General features: G+C 41.5%; 1 protein-coding gene across 1 annotated transcript in view; it reads right to left on the bottom strand.

Moving 5' to 3' along the window:
* Positions 1 to 16,697, bottom strand: part of LOC134612081 (olfactory receptor 6M1-like) — a 30,453-nt gene extending 13,756 nt beyond the window's left edge. The window contains exon 1 of the mRNA XM_063456460.1: positions 16,479 to 16,697. Within this exon, the coding sequence (XP_063312530.1) occupies positions 16,479 to 16,697 (219 nt within the window). The remainder of the gene's footprint in view (positions 1 to 16,478) is intronic.
* Positions 16,698 to 17,030: the final 333 nt, after the last annotated feature.

The raw sequence follows: 17,030 nt of genomic DNA, 5'->3' as shown, positions 1-17,030 counted from the left end.
CTCGGTAGGGAAGAGAGGAATGATAGTAGGATAGGCAGAGTGTGGGTACACCGTGCAGATAACGTCGTGATAAATGCCCAATGCGATAACAAACTGGGGAATGGTAAGTTTTTTTATTAAGTCGTGAATCTCTGGATCTTAATACTACTGAAATGTCCCCGTAGTTATACGCTCTGTTTTCTAGGATATCTTTGGAGGCTATGAGATGAGACATCAGATTAACGTCCTTTCCATCAAGAATATCCTTCTTGATGGAAGCAGGGACAGAGTAGGCTGGTGAGACGTATAGGGTAGTGGGAGTGGTGGTGGCTCGTGGGGGTGGTGTGCAGCTGAGATTACCAGTTAGGGCATGCTGGGTGTGATAAATCACCTGGTGTGGCTATGGCCGATTCCACTTTCAGCAACCAGCTGTTTATCATTTGGAGATTGACCAAAATCGCAGCCAGGGTCTCCTGAGTGGAATCTGTGTAGCTAGCGGGAGGCCCTTGAGAACTAGTGCCAGGTCTAGGGTCGTTGGCCTGTGCCATCAGGAGCCTGTATAGTTCGGCCTTCCTAGCGGTGGCTGGATAGGGGATCCCCCTGAGCCTGAGCTCTGCCTATATTTTAGGTATAGTCCAATATCTCAGAGATCTGGGGGTAGAAGGGGTGAGGGATTCCTCCGGAGACCCAAGCCTGACTGGCCTGCTGGGTATTTCGTCCGACAGCAGATCGATGCTCGGTTCTTGTGACATTCTGAAAAAAGGAATAATGATTTGGATAAGTAGGGTGCAGAGGAGGTGGGGATGGGACCTCCGGAGAACTGGCCTGCTAGCTAGTGCTGAGGCGAAGAGTTTACCTAGAACCAGGTGACAGGTGAGGCCCTGCTAGTGCAAAGTGGCGGAGAGAGGCTCTACCTATGATTTGGGCCGAGGACATTTGTGGCCACCTGAGCATGGTGGCAGGGTGTTGGCCTCTCTGCGACCGTAAAAAGATTCAAGACGTGTGGCCGTGACTTGGGATACCCTAGCTGTAGCCCAAAAGGAGGGCGAGCGGGGTGGTTAGCAATGATTTGGTCGTGGGGCCGAACCTCCATTTATGAGGTGGGATGTAGACCTCGCGGGACAGTAGTATTTACTTGGGATAGCTAGGGCCAGCACCTAACCCTAAAAGCCAGTTCTCTACCCTGAGGGGGGCTTGTCTCATGAAATGATGTATTTGAACGTATGTAGATACTAACCTTGAGTGTTTGGCCTGTTTGTTTGGACAATGTGCAGGAAGACTTTAATATATAAATATATACTTCTGCAGGGAATGGGTCCAGTGCGGGAACCTAAGGGTAAGATAAATGCTAGTGGACCTGAGGCATGCCACTGGTATGCCAAGTGTAAAAGTGTCGAACGTATGGATAGGTGTATATCAGAGATACTGTAACATAAGAACCTGTGTAAGCTGAGGGACCTGAACGTTGGTCCGTAAATTAGAGACAAGCCCCTGGGATCCCACAGATGCAAATTTATTTGAATGATGCGAAGACGAAGTGAGGCCTTAAAGAGAACGTAATCGTAGTGACTAAGATTAACGATACCTGATACTGAAATGCAGGGGACCAGGTAGCCTGTCGGTTGTTGATGGCGTAGCGAAACTGCGATAATGACGCAGGTATAAGTAATGATATGTAGAAATGATAAACAAGAAATGACATGTTAATATAATAGTAACACGGTGTTGTAGATTTATGAGATTGTTGTTGACATCTTAGTGAGGAATCTTGGTGTGTTATGAAGTTTAGGACCCACTTTGGGAGGTGGGGAGGATGTATAAGGCCGTGGAGGCTGAATGAGGCCTCAAGGGAAACGTAAAAAATGGTAAATCTTCCTACCTGATACCGTGAAACGGGATACTGGATACAACTTCCTCAAGATTTGTTTGAAGAAGAGTAGTAGAGCCTAAAACATATGCATTCTAAGTATAAGGAACCAGAGTATAAGGTCTTTATTTAAGGAAACAGAGAATTGAAATTTGAGCTAATGATCTGAATGTAGTGGGTGGGGTGACCTTAGTCACGAAGATGACTAGTTTGTATACTAGGGAAAGGAGAATGGAAAGGTACTATAATGGACTAAGTAACAGCGGGGTTAAAATTAGGTGCTTCCCCTAAGCTGACCACTCTCACACCTCGGGGCAAACGAGGGCCGATCCCTGGGCACAGAAGCAGAACCTTAAGCAACAAACCAGTGGGACGGACCGCAATCTCCTGCACAAACCGAGCTGGTAAAAGCGTGCCGCTGGTCCCATCTCCGGCCGGCGGCAAGAGAGTCACCTCACGCCTGCCCTCTAAGGCCACCCACCCTTATGTCCTTCACCTAAGCGGACACTCTGAACCCAGACGGTCCTATGGGGATACTCACCCTCATGCATTATATACAAGCGGACGCTCTGAACCCAGCCAGGGTTTTGGATGACTATCCTCCAGGTGGAACAGGGCAGCCATCCTGACATGACCGAGCCATGCCTTTAATGTTTATCTTTGTTTGTTTTTAATTTTTAATTTTTAGCACTGCAGAACTCCCTGACCTAAGGCAGCAGGAGATACTTAAGCTTGATAAGCCTTTAACTATTCCCCTGACACCCTGTCTGACACTCTTGATAAAACGTAGGTTAAGCCATTTAAACAGGGTACTCTAGCTAGCTAAGCAATGTTTAACAATTATTATTAGTATATACTCTCTGTATGTTTACTGTCTTATGCCTGATGATCATAACGTGAACCGCCACAACAGACATACAAAGTTAGCGTGTATTAAGCTTATTTACACATTATAAAAATTGTGCCTTTTTCCAAATGCCATGCAAATTTTAACATATACCTGTTTTTAAATCGACTGTAACTGCTGTCGTGGCATTGCAAGCATACTTTTGTTATTCCGTGCACAACAAAAATAAAGAATAAAAAAATATAGGTGCTTGATAGTGTATTAGCCTACCGATATGAAAGTGATTTGAGGCCGAACTTTGTCTTTAAAAAGATTCCCCTGAATAAATTGTGTCCATAATTTAATGAGACCATGGACGGGGCAATAGTGCCACACAGACTTAGTTATTTAGGTATTGGAAACCATTTACTACACATAAATTGATAAGATAAATAAATGAAAAAGGGGAGTGCTTTTGTTACAGTAAATGGCATAAGTGGAACATACAAAAGACTGCACTAAAGCCGTGTTCGGCTGTACGAACGTACAAAAGAACAGGCGAACGTAAGTAAGTATGTGTGGTCGGCAGTTAATTTAGACGAAAGAAAACCCATTCAGCCCAGCGGGAGGGGGACCCTGAGGGTGGGACACCCTCAGTGCACTATAGTTTCAGGAAAACCGCTTTGTTTTCCTGACACTATAGTGATCCTTTAAGCCTTTTTTGGCACTCTATACATGTAATGTTTTCTATATTCTTGCACAACTGTGACTATTGACATGATTTGCATGGTCTTGTGGTTTAGTAGAATTTCGTCTGGACATGGTATATGTAGCGGACCACCTGGTAACCTGACTGGTTATCTCCGCTAGTTCCCTTCCTTCAGTCAATCAGGAACTCTTACATGGTTAGGGGACTTAGCTCTATGCGCTCCCAGGGGCTGGAGGGCACTCAGTCCTGGGAGCTCTTAGTCCTTACAAGGACTTCCCCCCGCTGCATCCCCTGCACACTAGAACAGCAGACACAGAGGTTAAATCTTCCTTCTCTCCAGTAACTAGACGAGACACAGTTCTGGAGGTAGAAACTCTAACAATCTTTATTTGGAAATTAGTTTCATGGAGTTGCTTAGTTTAGTCCGCCAATCAGCGCTCGAGGAGGAGAGGAGTTTCACCACCCAATCTAAAGAAAGGGCGTGAAACTCGGTTGCACCAATAGGTGCTCGAGAATGAGAGGGGTTTCGCTGCCCAATCAAACGAAAAGGTGCGAAACCTCGTTTTAAATGGTGCTTTTTCTCTGATTTGTCACCTGCGCCCCGGAGAATGGTGCAAACCCAGTATGAATGGGAGAGCCTTCTCCCATGGTCGTCATGGATTTCCAGGCGGCCAGTGGGGACTCACAGCTCCAGGAATTCCCTGCTGGCTAACGTGTCTCTCTCCAGTGGATACCTCCACGCAGGTACCAACGGAGAGAGCGTTCTCTTTGGCAGCTACGAGCCTAGCCTCGTAGCTCCCGGGAGTGGAAAGCAGTAATTATAGCTCTGTTTGGAGCAGGTAGGATAATCAGAACCACCAGTTCCCCAACAGTGTCCCCACCAACCTCAGGGATTTGTGGAGTCCCGGTGTGAAGACCCCGCAAGGGAAGCATATCCTTTCAGAATACCAATGCTCCCCCAGAGTGGTGTTCACCTATACGAAATGGTAGTAACCAAGGGGAGCACTCAGTAATTGCTTCCCTTGTGGTTTCACACTTATATTGTAGGTGCATTCGGGAGGCAAACGGGCTCCATTCGCAAGAGTGCTCCCGAACGGTCAATAGGGAAAAATACATTAAATGCATACAAATACATGGGAAAACACAGAATGCAAAGGGGAAACCTGAAGAATAAGCAGTGGGAACACAAAATATACAACTACTCAGTGGACATGATACGTAGTGGCTGTGGCCCGCTACAAGATAGATGTTTTGCTATTTGTTGAAGGATCTTGCCTTGTGACTATATGGTATATGCAATAAAATTATTTCAATATGAGTTAAATATGTTTCATTGTATTTACTTATTGTGTTGTTTGTTCTTTTTTTTCTCTTCATTGGGTTCCTCTTATGCAATCTCTTTTGCATTTATTTTATTTTGTGTTTATTCAACATTAGCTTTTTCGTTTCTAATTTTTTTTCTTTATTCCAGACTTAGGGGAGTTGTTAGATCCTCCAGCCGCTGTGTGGAGCCATTATTATGCTCGATTATAGCTATTTATTGTGGAATGCATCATGCATTTCAAGTGTTGCTCGCGCATGCGAGATATGTTGTACGCACCTTCATTATAGTCATCGATTGTTAAAAGCATCATGCGTTCCCCACGTTGGTTGCGCTTGCGCGGCACAATGAATGCACCTGCGCGGCTAGCCCTAGTTTTGGCACTGTCTCCGCTACTGGAAACTGGGGTGGGGACATTGGCTGGGGACATCCAGTTCCGAGTATTGTTGGGATGAATATGCATTCCATACGTAAATCGAGTTTTTTTTTTTTTAATTCTTTATTTTTGCAGTGCATATGGTGATAACATTCAGGCACACAGTACCCCAAGGGCAATCCGCGTACTTTGTGCAAAACAATAAGTGGTAACATGGGAAGCATTAGGGTATGTTAGGACAATGCACTATTTTTTATATATATGAACAGGTTTAAATCAAGATAGTTAGGCATAGTATAGATTATCTACGTAGTATGCTAGGGTAACTATGCGTGTTCAGAATAAAACATACGTGTGATGAGATAGGTTAAACTAGCTATATACTGAGTTAGCAATACATATGTATGGTCATGCTTAGATCATGCTGAGTAGGTGTTGGTTTGAATGAGATTCTACGAGACAACAAGGAAACATATAGGACGGTAGCTTAGTGGTAGAAGCATACGGTTGCATGCTTGGTTTAGGTAAGTACATGCTTAGGTATGAACAAATATCAGACGGGTGCTCGTTAAGGGTTAAACAGGCTGAATGGTTAATTGTAAGATTATAAAATTACAAAATTACAGGCTTTTGTGCAATAGCGAACAGGTGAGACATTCTACTCTAGACTTAATTGAATCATGTTTGCATATTCAAACTTAAACAGATCGTTAAGTACAGGCTAGGCAAGTTATGAGATGCATATAACAGTAATGAGAAGGTTAAGTCAGCTGGTGTACTCATGTAAAACAGACTTATTAATAAGGAGCATGCTGCTTACAAGGGATATGTTTGTTAGTATCGAGCAGTTCAGACACAAAAGGACCTGTGTCCTGTGCGTGCTGTGTGCATCCATATGGTCTGTTCAACCAATGCCCTGGATTGTGAAGCTGCAGGTGAACAGGTGTCTGTCTCCCTCGATCACCAGCGCACCAGGGGTTAAGGCTTTCATCTGTTCCTCTCGCCGGGCTCTTCCCGAGGTACCTGTGTGGCGCTCACCGTTCTGGCGAGTCTTGGTGTCGCTAGTCGGGGTTCGGGTGGCTGGTGAGGTTAGTGTGGTAGACATCTTAGGTGTACTGGCTGGTCTCACCCTGGTGTGAGTGGGAGTGAGCGCTGTCGCCGCTGGACATGTCGCCTTTTCCCGCCATCTTGTTTTTCGGCGCCGTCTGGAGGCCGCCCTAGCGGTGCTTGGCCGGAGTCCACACAGGAGTCGCCGGGTTGCTGGGCGAATCCATGCCGCCGCCAGTCTTCTCGCTAGCCTGAAGGCATGACATTTGGCACTGAGCTTCGTCCAGAGGCTTGCACAGAGGTGGTCGAAGAAGTCCAAGGTATGTTTGGGGGGCCTTAAACGGATGTGTTGCGTCGTTGGCGCCATCTTGCCTGAGCCCTGGCATTTTTGTCTCACCGTAGTTTTTGTCTCTCGGTTTTGTAGCTTTGCGGGGGTGTCCTCAATGCTGGGTTGCGGTCGATTTAGGCCACGTGTAGTGATACCAGGCACATCCGCCATTTTGGACCTCGTCGTGTCTATGCCGCGGGAGGGTTCCCCAGTAGCTGTGTCGTCTGAGCTCATGATCTCCCTTGCTGGCGGGCACCGGGATAACCCCCTCCGGTCCACGGGGGGGGGGGGAAGCGATAAGCGATTGTCCCCTCTTCAGCCTGAGAACCGGGAGAGCGGCCGTCTCTCCACGGCTCCCACCCGTGCAGGCCGCGGATTGCGATTTGGGTATTTGAGCGGCGGGGTGCCTCGAGTCGGGTATCCCCAGGTTCCGCATCCCCTCCTGAGCTTGAGGATAGTTGTCCGCAGCCGGTACGATCCGGTGGTCGGGCGCAATGCCCCGAATCAGGGCTTCAGATGCGGGAGCTCTCGCCAAAGACGTCTGGCTCGCTCGGCAGGTAAGCTCCGCCCCCGGAAATCGAGTTTTGACTGATACAACGAGCAGGGGTGCAGGTAATCTCTTTTAAATACCTGCTTACTTTAGTTAATCTTTTGCTTATTTAGTTACTCGTGCTTTGGAATCTATCCCTTATATGTATATGTATATTACAGATGTATCTATACTTCCCATTTATTGGTATCCTTGGTGACTATAGATATGTGATTATGGTTGAGAAGATCCTAAATATGGGTGGCCACCAATTTCACCAATGTTAAAATCACCAGGTCCTTCAAAAAATGTAATCTTGAATCCTTTCTAAATTACATTAAGAACCTCCCATGGCACAGATTAAACATAATTCTAGATCTAGACTGTGCAGTTTAATTATTTCAGTCCGAACTCCTGCAAGTTTGTAATTTGCATGCCCCGCTGCATAAGGTGAGAGTAAAAGGGGCACATATGAATTGGATCACAGCTGACCTCCTTGAAATTTACCAGTTTCGGGAATCATTGTGGTCAAAGTTCAAACATACTGGCTCACTGTGCATAATGGCGAAATATATGCACAAAACAAACAAAATTGGCCAAGGCCCAATATTTCTGTGAAAATCTGAATAACATTTCAAACCCTAGAAACTTTTGGAAGCTCATAACTAACTTACAAGCTCCCCCAATCCACTCCCAACCCTCCACTGTCATAGTGGACAACCAAACCTTGCAACTTCACTTAGATGTAGCACATGCATTTAGCAATAATTTTGTCGGATGCTCCACCACCCTGATTGCCAAGCTAATAAATGACACTCATCCTGAAACTACAAATGTGGATCAGGCCCCACTAAATTTGCAAAGACCCAATATAGACAAGTTCAATTTTAGACATGTACCTATTAGTGTCATTAAGAAACACCTTAATAATTTAAAAATGAAAAACCAGTCTGGACCTGATCAAATCCCAGCAATGTTGTTGAAGTTCAGTGCACTGGCAATGCTAAACCTGTCACAACCCTTATTAACAAATCCCTAGTGTCTGGATATATACCAAAACTTTGGAAGACTGTGAGAGTAGTTCCTATCCATAAAAGTCATCACACTACTTTGGTTTCTAACTATTCCTCAATATCATTGCTCCCAGTATTGTAAAAAATCTTAGAAAAATGCGTCCATATGCATCTATGTGAGTATTACCAACAATATAAATATCTGACCCCTGATAGATAAGTTTTTTGCCTGAATCACTCCACTACAACTGCCCTCTTAAAAGTTTGCAATGACATTTCAAACTGGCATGGAACAAGGAGACCTAACTGGAGCTATTTTCCTTGATTTTGCAAAAGCCTTTTACACAGTAAACCACGACATTCTACTGCACAAACTCAAAAACTCAGGTATTGGTGATCGTCCGCTAACCTGGTTTCGATCATATGTATCGAATCGATCGCAATATGTGTCCATTTCTGACAGTGACTCCCTACCTCTCCAAGTCACGTGTGGTGTTCCCCAAGGTTCCATTCTCGGCCCCCACCTATTCACATTATTTATACATTTTCCGCCAAATGCTCAAATGTACACATGTAAGCAGACGAAACAGTAATTTATTCAAGCAAATCCGATCTACCGCAGCTTGAGGCTGTGCTCCAAGACTAGTTCGCAGAGGTAGAAAAGTGGATCGCAAAAAAACAAATTCTTCCTAAACACTGACAAAACTGTCACAATGATCTTTGGAACAGTACCTAAATTACACAAATTACAAAATTCCCATCTATGCATCAAAACAAAATCAAATAGCACACTCACCTCAGTCCACTCTTTCAAATACATGGGTATGTTGTTAGATCCCAATCTATCTTTTGGCCTACACATAGAAAAACTTGCATCTAAACTTTATCCAAAACTACGTGTCCTGTACAGAAACAAATCCTGCCTGAGCTCTACAGTAAATCAAAAGATTGTACAGCAAATGCTGATGACAATCATTGATTATGGGAATGTAGTATATGCACCTGCACTGCAAACCCACCTCAATTAACTTAATACATGATATAACTCGTTCTGCTGCTTTGTGCTACAATGTAATTACATGACCCACCATTGTGACATGCTAAAAGAACTAAACTGGTTGTCGCTGGAATCCAGATGCACCCTTCATCTTTCCAGCCTTGTGTTTAAGAGCTTTTCTGGGAAGCTTCCACCCTACATGAGCAGAATGCTCTCCTAGGCTGTTCCCACCTCCTATAACCTCCAATCCAGTACCAGAACTTTATTTAGTCTACCTCAATATAAAAAGAAAGCGGCTCAATCCTCCTTTTCCCACAGAGCACCACAATTATGGAACGACCTCCTGCATACTTTCAAATCTTCCCCAGGCCTAAATTCCTTTAAGAGATCCCTCTCTACATATCTCAAAACAGAATGCACCTGTCATGGTTGATTATATATTTCTTACCTGTTCTATGTTAAATGTTGTATGTATTGTATATTAATATTCTTTTTGTATTTTATTGTACCCTATTATATCAATGCAATGTTTTGTGGACCTAGGACATACTTGAAAATGAGAGAAATCTCAATGTATCCTTCCTGGTAACATAGTTTATAAAAAATAAAAATGAATATGTATTTCTTTGTGTGTAGTGTCTAGATATGTGGATTCAGAGTATATTTAAATTCCTTTTTTTTTTTCGGGTAGTATTTTTATGTGTGTTTGTGCAAGAGGGTATTTGTGAATTATGGCAGTGTGTTTGTATGAGGTATGCAGGCCTCTAAATTTTGCTTCTTGGATTACAAACAACGTGTTAAATGTTACAAGCCACTCTAAAGGAACATTATAGTGTCAGAAATACAAATGTGTATTCCTGACACTATTTGTTAACAATAGGCCCCACCCTGTTACAAAGGTAATTTACTCACCTTTTTCCAGCGCCACCTGGGACTCCTTGTGCCCGCGTCCCTCACTCCACCTCTTTGATAAGATTATCAAACTAGATGATCTCAGCCAATCCAAAGCTTTTCCATTGGAAAGCATTGGAAGGCTATTGCACATGCACGGCAAAACGCTGTACTGCGCCATTCAGCATCTCCTCACAGAGATACACTGAATTACTGCATCTCTATGAGGATAGTTCAGTGTCTCCATGCAGAGCATGGAGATGCTGAACATTAGTGCTGGAACCAGGAAGCACCTTTATTGGCTGTCTGAGTGACTGCCACTGGAGGTGTTCCTAGGCAGGAATGTAATTACTGCTCTGTGTTTACATTAAAAAACCTGCAGGGACAGGCAGTAGATACCAGAACACCTACATTAAGCTGTTGTTTTCTGGTGACTATAATGACCCTTTAAATGCTTGTGCGTGTTTTTTTAAATTCATTCAAGTATGTCCATGACATCAGAGTGTGTATACAGGGATATATTTGTATTGAGGGTCTGTATGTGTGGCCATATTTGCACGTAATATGTGTGTATGAGTACAGGTTTCCATGTGTGCAGGGTCAGAGTGCATGAACACTGGGCCTTAAGTGTCTGAATGCAGGGTGATGTGTGGGTGTGCACAATGTGTAAATGCAGGAGTGTATATGTACAGAGAATAAATATGCTTGAATGCAGGGGAATAGGTGTGAATGAATGCACTAATCATTGCCACCACCAAATCACCGTAATCGCAGGGGGATAGTGTAGGAGAGGGTTAGGGTAAAGGTGGCAAGAGGTTGGAGGGGCTGCAGTGGGGCAGGGCCTGTGTTGGGTGCAGGGGGTACGGGCTGTACTTTGTGCATGGGAGTAGGAGCTGTAGTGTGTGCAGGGGCTCTAGGGGCTCTATAGGGTGTCTGGGGGTAGAGGCATAGTTGGTGCAGGAGGTATCGGGGCTCTAGTGGGTTCCTGGAGGTAGGGGCTGTAGTGGTTGCATTGGGATAGGGGCTGTAGTGGTTGCAGGGACTGTAGTGAGTGCAGGGGGTACGGGATGAGGGGGTATAGGGTCTCTAGGGGCTCTAGGGGTTGCCTGGGGATTGGGGCAGTAGATGTGCAAGGGGTATATACAGACAGTTACAGTATATGATAATACATTGCATAAGCCTGCCCTGCCACAACGTCAATATACCCCATTCTTGGCAGGTCCTACTATAGTACCTAATGCCTGCTCTTATGAGATTAATCCACTTACTTGGGAAATACGTCTTCCTTGGACTCACTGTAGGTCAAGGTTAAATATGGCCCTAGAATGAGGCACCTCTGACAGGGAGGGGTGCAGAGCCAGGGAGTTGACTTTGACTCCCAAATATATATATATATATATATATATATATATATATATATATATATATATATAAAACCAAGTTGTATGAATTGGCCCCAGCAGCACCCCCCTGTAATGTATGCATGTTCAAGTAAATGTAGCCTCTCTCATACATATAAAGATAGACACCGAACACACTTTAGAAAAATGTAAATGTAAATACTTATCGTGACTGGGACATATAGAAGCAATAAAAATGATAAGTTTGCCAAAATATTGTACCTATTCCAATTCCTGCAAATCCCATTGTTTTCATGTAATCTTAACCAACTCCAATCTGTCCTCTTAAAATTCAAATGAAGCGGTAAAAAACCTAGAGTTCCAAGCAAATTATTGACATGACTGGTCAGAGAAGGGGGCAATTATCAAGCAGCTCACCTTACCAACATTATCACAGCACATTCATCAGACTATGCTACACAAAGGTTGAAATATAGGTGTACTGGTCAAATTCCCCTAACTTACCCGCAATGTAATGGATACCCAAATGAGATTAAACAAATTGCAGACAATCCTCATCACCACTCAATTATTGTTAAACATTTTGGACTCACAGAGACACAAACTAAACAATCACAGACCCTGGTCACTGACCACACCATTACACTCTTTCCACAAAAAAAAAGGTGTTTAATGACCACAAATGGAGACAATGTGGAATTACACATCTCTACCAATTATGCACTAAATAACAAGGCTTACGCTCCCTTCCAGACGTAAAAAACATGCACCTGCTGTCTCCAAATATTATATTCTCTTATCTACAATGGAAGTCATGTTAGCAGTAAACAATCCCACATCTTAACCCTTGAATACCAACATCACTTTAAAGACCTTTGAAAAAAATGTGCCTGCACTTAGTTCCAACACGAAAACTACACTCAGCATGTTACACAGACATTAATCACTGGAGCCACCCTAGAGGTTCATGACTGACTTTGGAGAAATGGAAACAAACTGCTTAAAGATGCATTTCCTCTTATGCATCCTATCTGGAAATCATTTGTAAAATGCTGTATAGGTGGCACTTAGTACCCAACAGTTCTCAGCAAGCATCTTTGCTACTACTAGCAACACGTGCTGGAGATTCCAATCTGAGGTCAGGACAATGCTCCACATTTGGTGGACATGACAATATATAGCGAAATTCTGGGAGGAGAAGACTCAGCCGATATAAGACACCACAGGGTTTTTTAATCATCCTTGGATAGAGATGTATCTACTGAATATAATGTCAGTAGAGATCCCCAAACCAATGCTAACAATTATATAGCTAATTCTCACTTCAGCAACAGTACTGATAGCAAGACAGTGAAAAACGCCTCATATATCCATACTACCCAAGAAGTAATAATGCTGGTCACATCTACCATAGTATGCAGGGTAATGTTTCCTCTAAACAGCACCCACTTTAGAAGTATGCACACATCAATAGTACTGACCTGGGTCCATGTCCTGTTTTTTTTTTTTACAATATATCTTTATTTGGTTTTAAAAAAATTTTCCATCATATCAAAACATTTATATCCTATAAAATATAAACACATAGACAATTTCCACAGTATTAGTAGACATCCAGCCCTCCAAACTAAATCATAAAACATCTTTCGCAGTTCATTCATACATCATACCTCATACATTTTTACATTTGTGGGAGTAGGCAGCAAGTTGCAATAGGATTTAAACATACAAAGTCAATTTTATCTATTAACATTTCTGTGTATACATCACAAAAAAAAAAATTACTGTTATTGCTCATTAGTTTCTAAGAGTTTTAAGCATTTTTTCCCCATTTCATATTTCTGTACACTATCCTTCCTCTTAAAAAGCCCTATCTCGTTTTTAATCTGAAGTTTTAATTGTTTCTCCCAATGTTTGAACTCAATTGTCACGGAGCTCTTCCACCCCCGTGCTATCAAAATCTTTACTGCCATAAAAGAATGACAGACCAGAAATTGTTGGTATTTTAATAACTCAGGCCATTGAAGATGTAAGAGGGCCCTTACTGAAGATTGTTCTATAAGAATTTTGTCCCAAACATACAATTTTCTAAAAACCTCATCCCATAATCTCTTAATTAATCCACAACTCCACCAAATATGGACAAAACTTCCCAAATTACTTCCACATCTCCAACATATTTTAGATTCATTGTGATCAATTCTGTTTAGTCTCATTGGCACTAAATACCAACGATAGCAAACTTTATACTGAGTCTCAAACAATATATCGTTGTGAACATTTCTTTTTAACTGTATCAACATATTCCCCCACTTTGTTGGGTCTATTTTTAAATTACATTCTTTTTCCCAACTTTTTATTTGTTTAGACCTTATATTTTTGGGGGTCGCTCTTATAAGGGCATAGCAATTTGCCATATTTTTTCGAGTACTATTTTTTCCAAAGATCTGTTTTATAAGGATACTGCTACTTATGTTACTCTTAGCAAGTGATTTATCCATAAAGGATTTTATTCTTAAATATCGAAAAGCCTCATCCTGAAGGAGACCAAATTCCCTAGACAGAGTTACAAAATCTTTGATTCTATCTCCTATTATTATATCATCCAAAGTTTCAATTTTCCTATCCTTCCAAGAGTCTATTTTTAAATCTGGCAATAAGGCTTCTAATATTTCTATCCTCATAAACCCAAAAATGTTTCCCATGATTTTTAGTTTTTTTCTAATCTTATTCCATTCATTCAACAGATATTCTAGAATTACACTACTGACTTCTTTTTCAATTTTCTTGGGTTGCCAGATGTACCTAGTCAGTTCTTTACCATTTAGGGCTCGGGTCTCTAAGCCAAACCAGCCAGTTTTTTCAGAATCTTTTTTAATTAATAACTGAGTGTGGAATATAATAGAGGCCTCATAGTGGCTTGTTATGTTCGGGAAGTTTACCCCTCCCTGCTCTGTATTATTTGTTAATTGATCTAATCCTATCCGTGTTTTTTTCCCCTTCCAGATAAAGTTTTTAATAAGCCTCTGTGTTATCTCCAACCATGGCAAAGGGATTTTTAGCGGAACCATTCTAAAAAAGTATGTCCATCTAGGCACTATGTACGCATTGATTACTTTTATCCTTCCTAACCAACTCAGAAACAAGGGGTTCCATTTTTTTAACGATATCCCAGTGGATTTCAAAAGCCTAGTAAAGTTAATCTCCACCATTTTGTCCAAATTCTCCGTTATTATTACCCCAAGATATTCAAAACTCCCCTTCGCATCCACAAAGCTATAAGTCTTTAAAAATTCACTTTTCCACTCTTTGCTACAGTTTGTAAATAAAACAATCGTTTTATCTGAGTTTATTTTATAATTTGAGATAATACTAAACATTTCTATTTCTTTTATCAAATTATCAATTGATTTAATAGGGTCTATTAGAGTCAAAATGGTATCGTCAGCATACATACTTATTTTTAATTCTCTATCCGTAGTTGGTACTCCCCGGATATCCGGGTTATCTCTTATTCTGATTGCAAAGGGTTCCATTGAGAGACTGTATAAAATAGGTGAAAGTGGGCACCCTTGCCGTGTGCCATTTTTCAATGGAAACCAGTCTGAGCATAAATCTATGCCCACTACCCTCGCCATAGGGTTTTGATAAATAGAGCCTATTGCCGACAGCATCCATCCATCTATGCCCATTGCCCTCAATACTCCCATCATATATCCCCACCCGACCCTGTCAAAGGCCTTTTCTGCATCCAGTGACAGGGTCAGGAGGGGAATTCGCATTCTTTCACTCCAATCCAGAACATTAATCATTCTTCTTATATTTGTGCTAGCCTGTCTGGTTGGGACAAACCCTATCTGATCTCTATCTACCAATTCCATAATTATCCTTTTCAACCTATCTGCCAATATAGATGAAAATAACTTTGAATCGACGTTGATAAGTGATATCGGGTGATAATTCTTTAGATCTTGCGGATCCTTATCTTTTTTATGGATAGGGATTATATTTGCTTGTAATAGTTCTCTAGGGCCTGTACCTTTCAGAGAGATTTCATTATATGTTCTAGTCAAATACTCTGACAATATATCTCCATAGACCTTATAAAATCTATTAGTCAGACCATCTGGGCCGGGAGTCTTATAGTTCACAAGTTTTTTAATTGCACCTGTAAATTCCACAATTTGTAGAGGGGCATTGAGCATTATTTTCTGTTCTTCCGAAATCCTAGGGAACTTAATCTCCCTCAGATAATCATTTATAGCCGCTTCTTTTGATTGATTTGGTAAATTATACAACTTTTCATAGTATTTTTGAAACGCCTTTGCTATTGTTTCTGGTTTTCTACAGATTCCTGATTCGGTTCTAATACTACTAATCCTATTTTTACCATTTTTTGTATTTTTAAGTTTTTTTGTTAACCACTTATTAATCTTATTATTATCATAATAAAAATTGGATTTCATCCTCTCCAGATTTTTCTCTATTCGTTCTTTCTCCATTTTTTCTATTTTCATTTTAATCTCAGAGAGTTGCTTAAAAGATTCATTACTTAAAGATCTTTTATTTCTTCTGGCCAACGTATAGTACTCTATGTATAGTTTTTCTCTGGTCAGACCTCTATCTCTTTGGATCCTTTTCTTAAGTTTAATCAGATACCCCCGTACCACTGCTTTGAATGCGCACCAAATGGTGGTTATCGGGAGTTCTTCTGAGATATTCTCTCTAAAGTACAGTTGAATCAGTTCTCTAATTTGTAACTGATCTTTACTATTCTTCAAAATGCTGTCGTCTAACCGCCAGGTCGTTTTAGATCTGTACTTTTTATCATCGGTTATAAAGAAAATAGTATAACTATGGTCTGACCAGACATTCTCTTCTATATATATGCTTTTTATTTGTTCCACTAAATTAGCTTCCCCCAACACAAGATCAATTCTGGAAAGTGAAGAGTGAACCCTTGAAAAATGCGTATATTCTCTTCCCTCTGTGTTATATACTCTCCATATATCCAATAAGTTATTTTCTAGAAGTGAGTTTCTCAGAATCCTAGCTTGATTTATCAAATGTTTAGTTATGGGTTTATTATTTTTTGTTTTTTTATCCAAGACTGTATCCACCACACAGTTAAAGTCTCCTGCAATAACTAATAATCCTGTCTTAACCCTTTCTACCTTTTCCATAATCTCTTTGAAACATTTAGTGGGTAGTACATTTGGGAGGTATACATTTACCAAAGTGTAAACTTTCTCCTCCAACTTGCATATTAATATCTGGTACCGTCCTTCTATGTCTATATCTTCATATATGATTTCTCTATTTATTCTTTTTGAAAGGATTATGGCCACTCCTCTTTTCTTTTTCTTATTCAAGGCTGCTTGTGAGATTATCTCATATCCTTCATAATTCCATCTAGTCCTATCTTCACGTTTCCAATGTGTCTCTTGCACCATCGCTAAGTCTATTCCTTTGGTCCATGTCCTGTTTTGGAGAACTGTTATACAGTAGTTGGAGGCCCTCGACCACTGCCTCTCTTGTTAAACTCATCAGCTCTTTGGCTTCCAATATTATTTCTATGTGCATGCTTGACTCATGTCTCTGACTGCCTCTCCACTATTTTTAACTGGATGACTGCTCATTTTCTTAAACATAACCTGTCCAAAACAGATATTCTTATCTTTTCTCCCTCAAGTGTTGCTACTCCCATATCTGTCTCCCTTCAAGTCAATGGCACTGCCACCAGCACTACCATGCATGCTCACTGTCTAGGTGTTCTCACCAACCTC

This window comes from Pelobates fuscus, chromosome 5 (assembly GCF_036172605.1).
Source record: "Pelobates fuscus isolate aPelFus1 chromosome 5, aPelFus1.pri, whole genome shotgun sequence".
Classification (NCBI taxonomy): domain Eukaryota; kingdom Metazoa; phylum Chordata; class Amphibia; order Anura; family Pelobatidae; genus Pelobates; species Pelobates fuscus.
The sequence above is the reverse complement of the archived record's forward strand: the minus strand, read 5'-3'. Positions and strand labels throughout refer to the sequence as shown.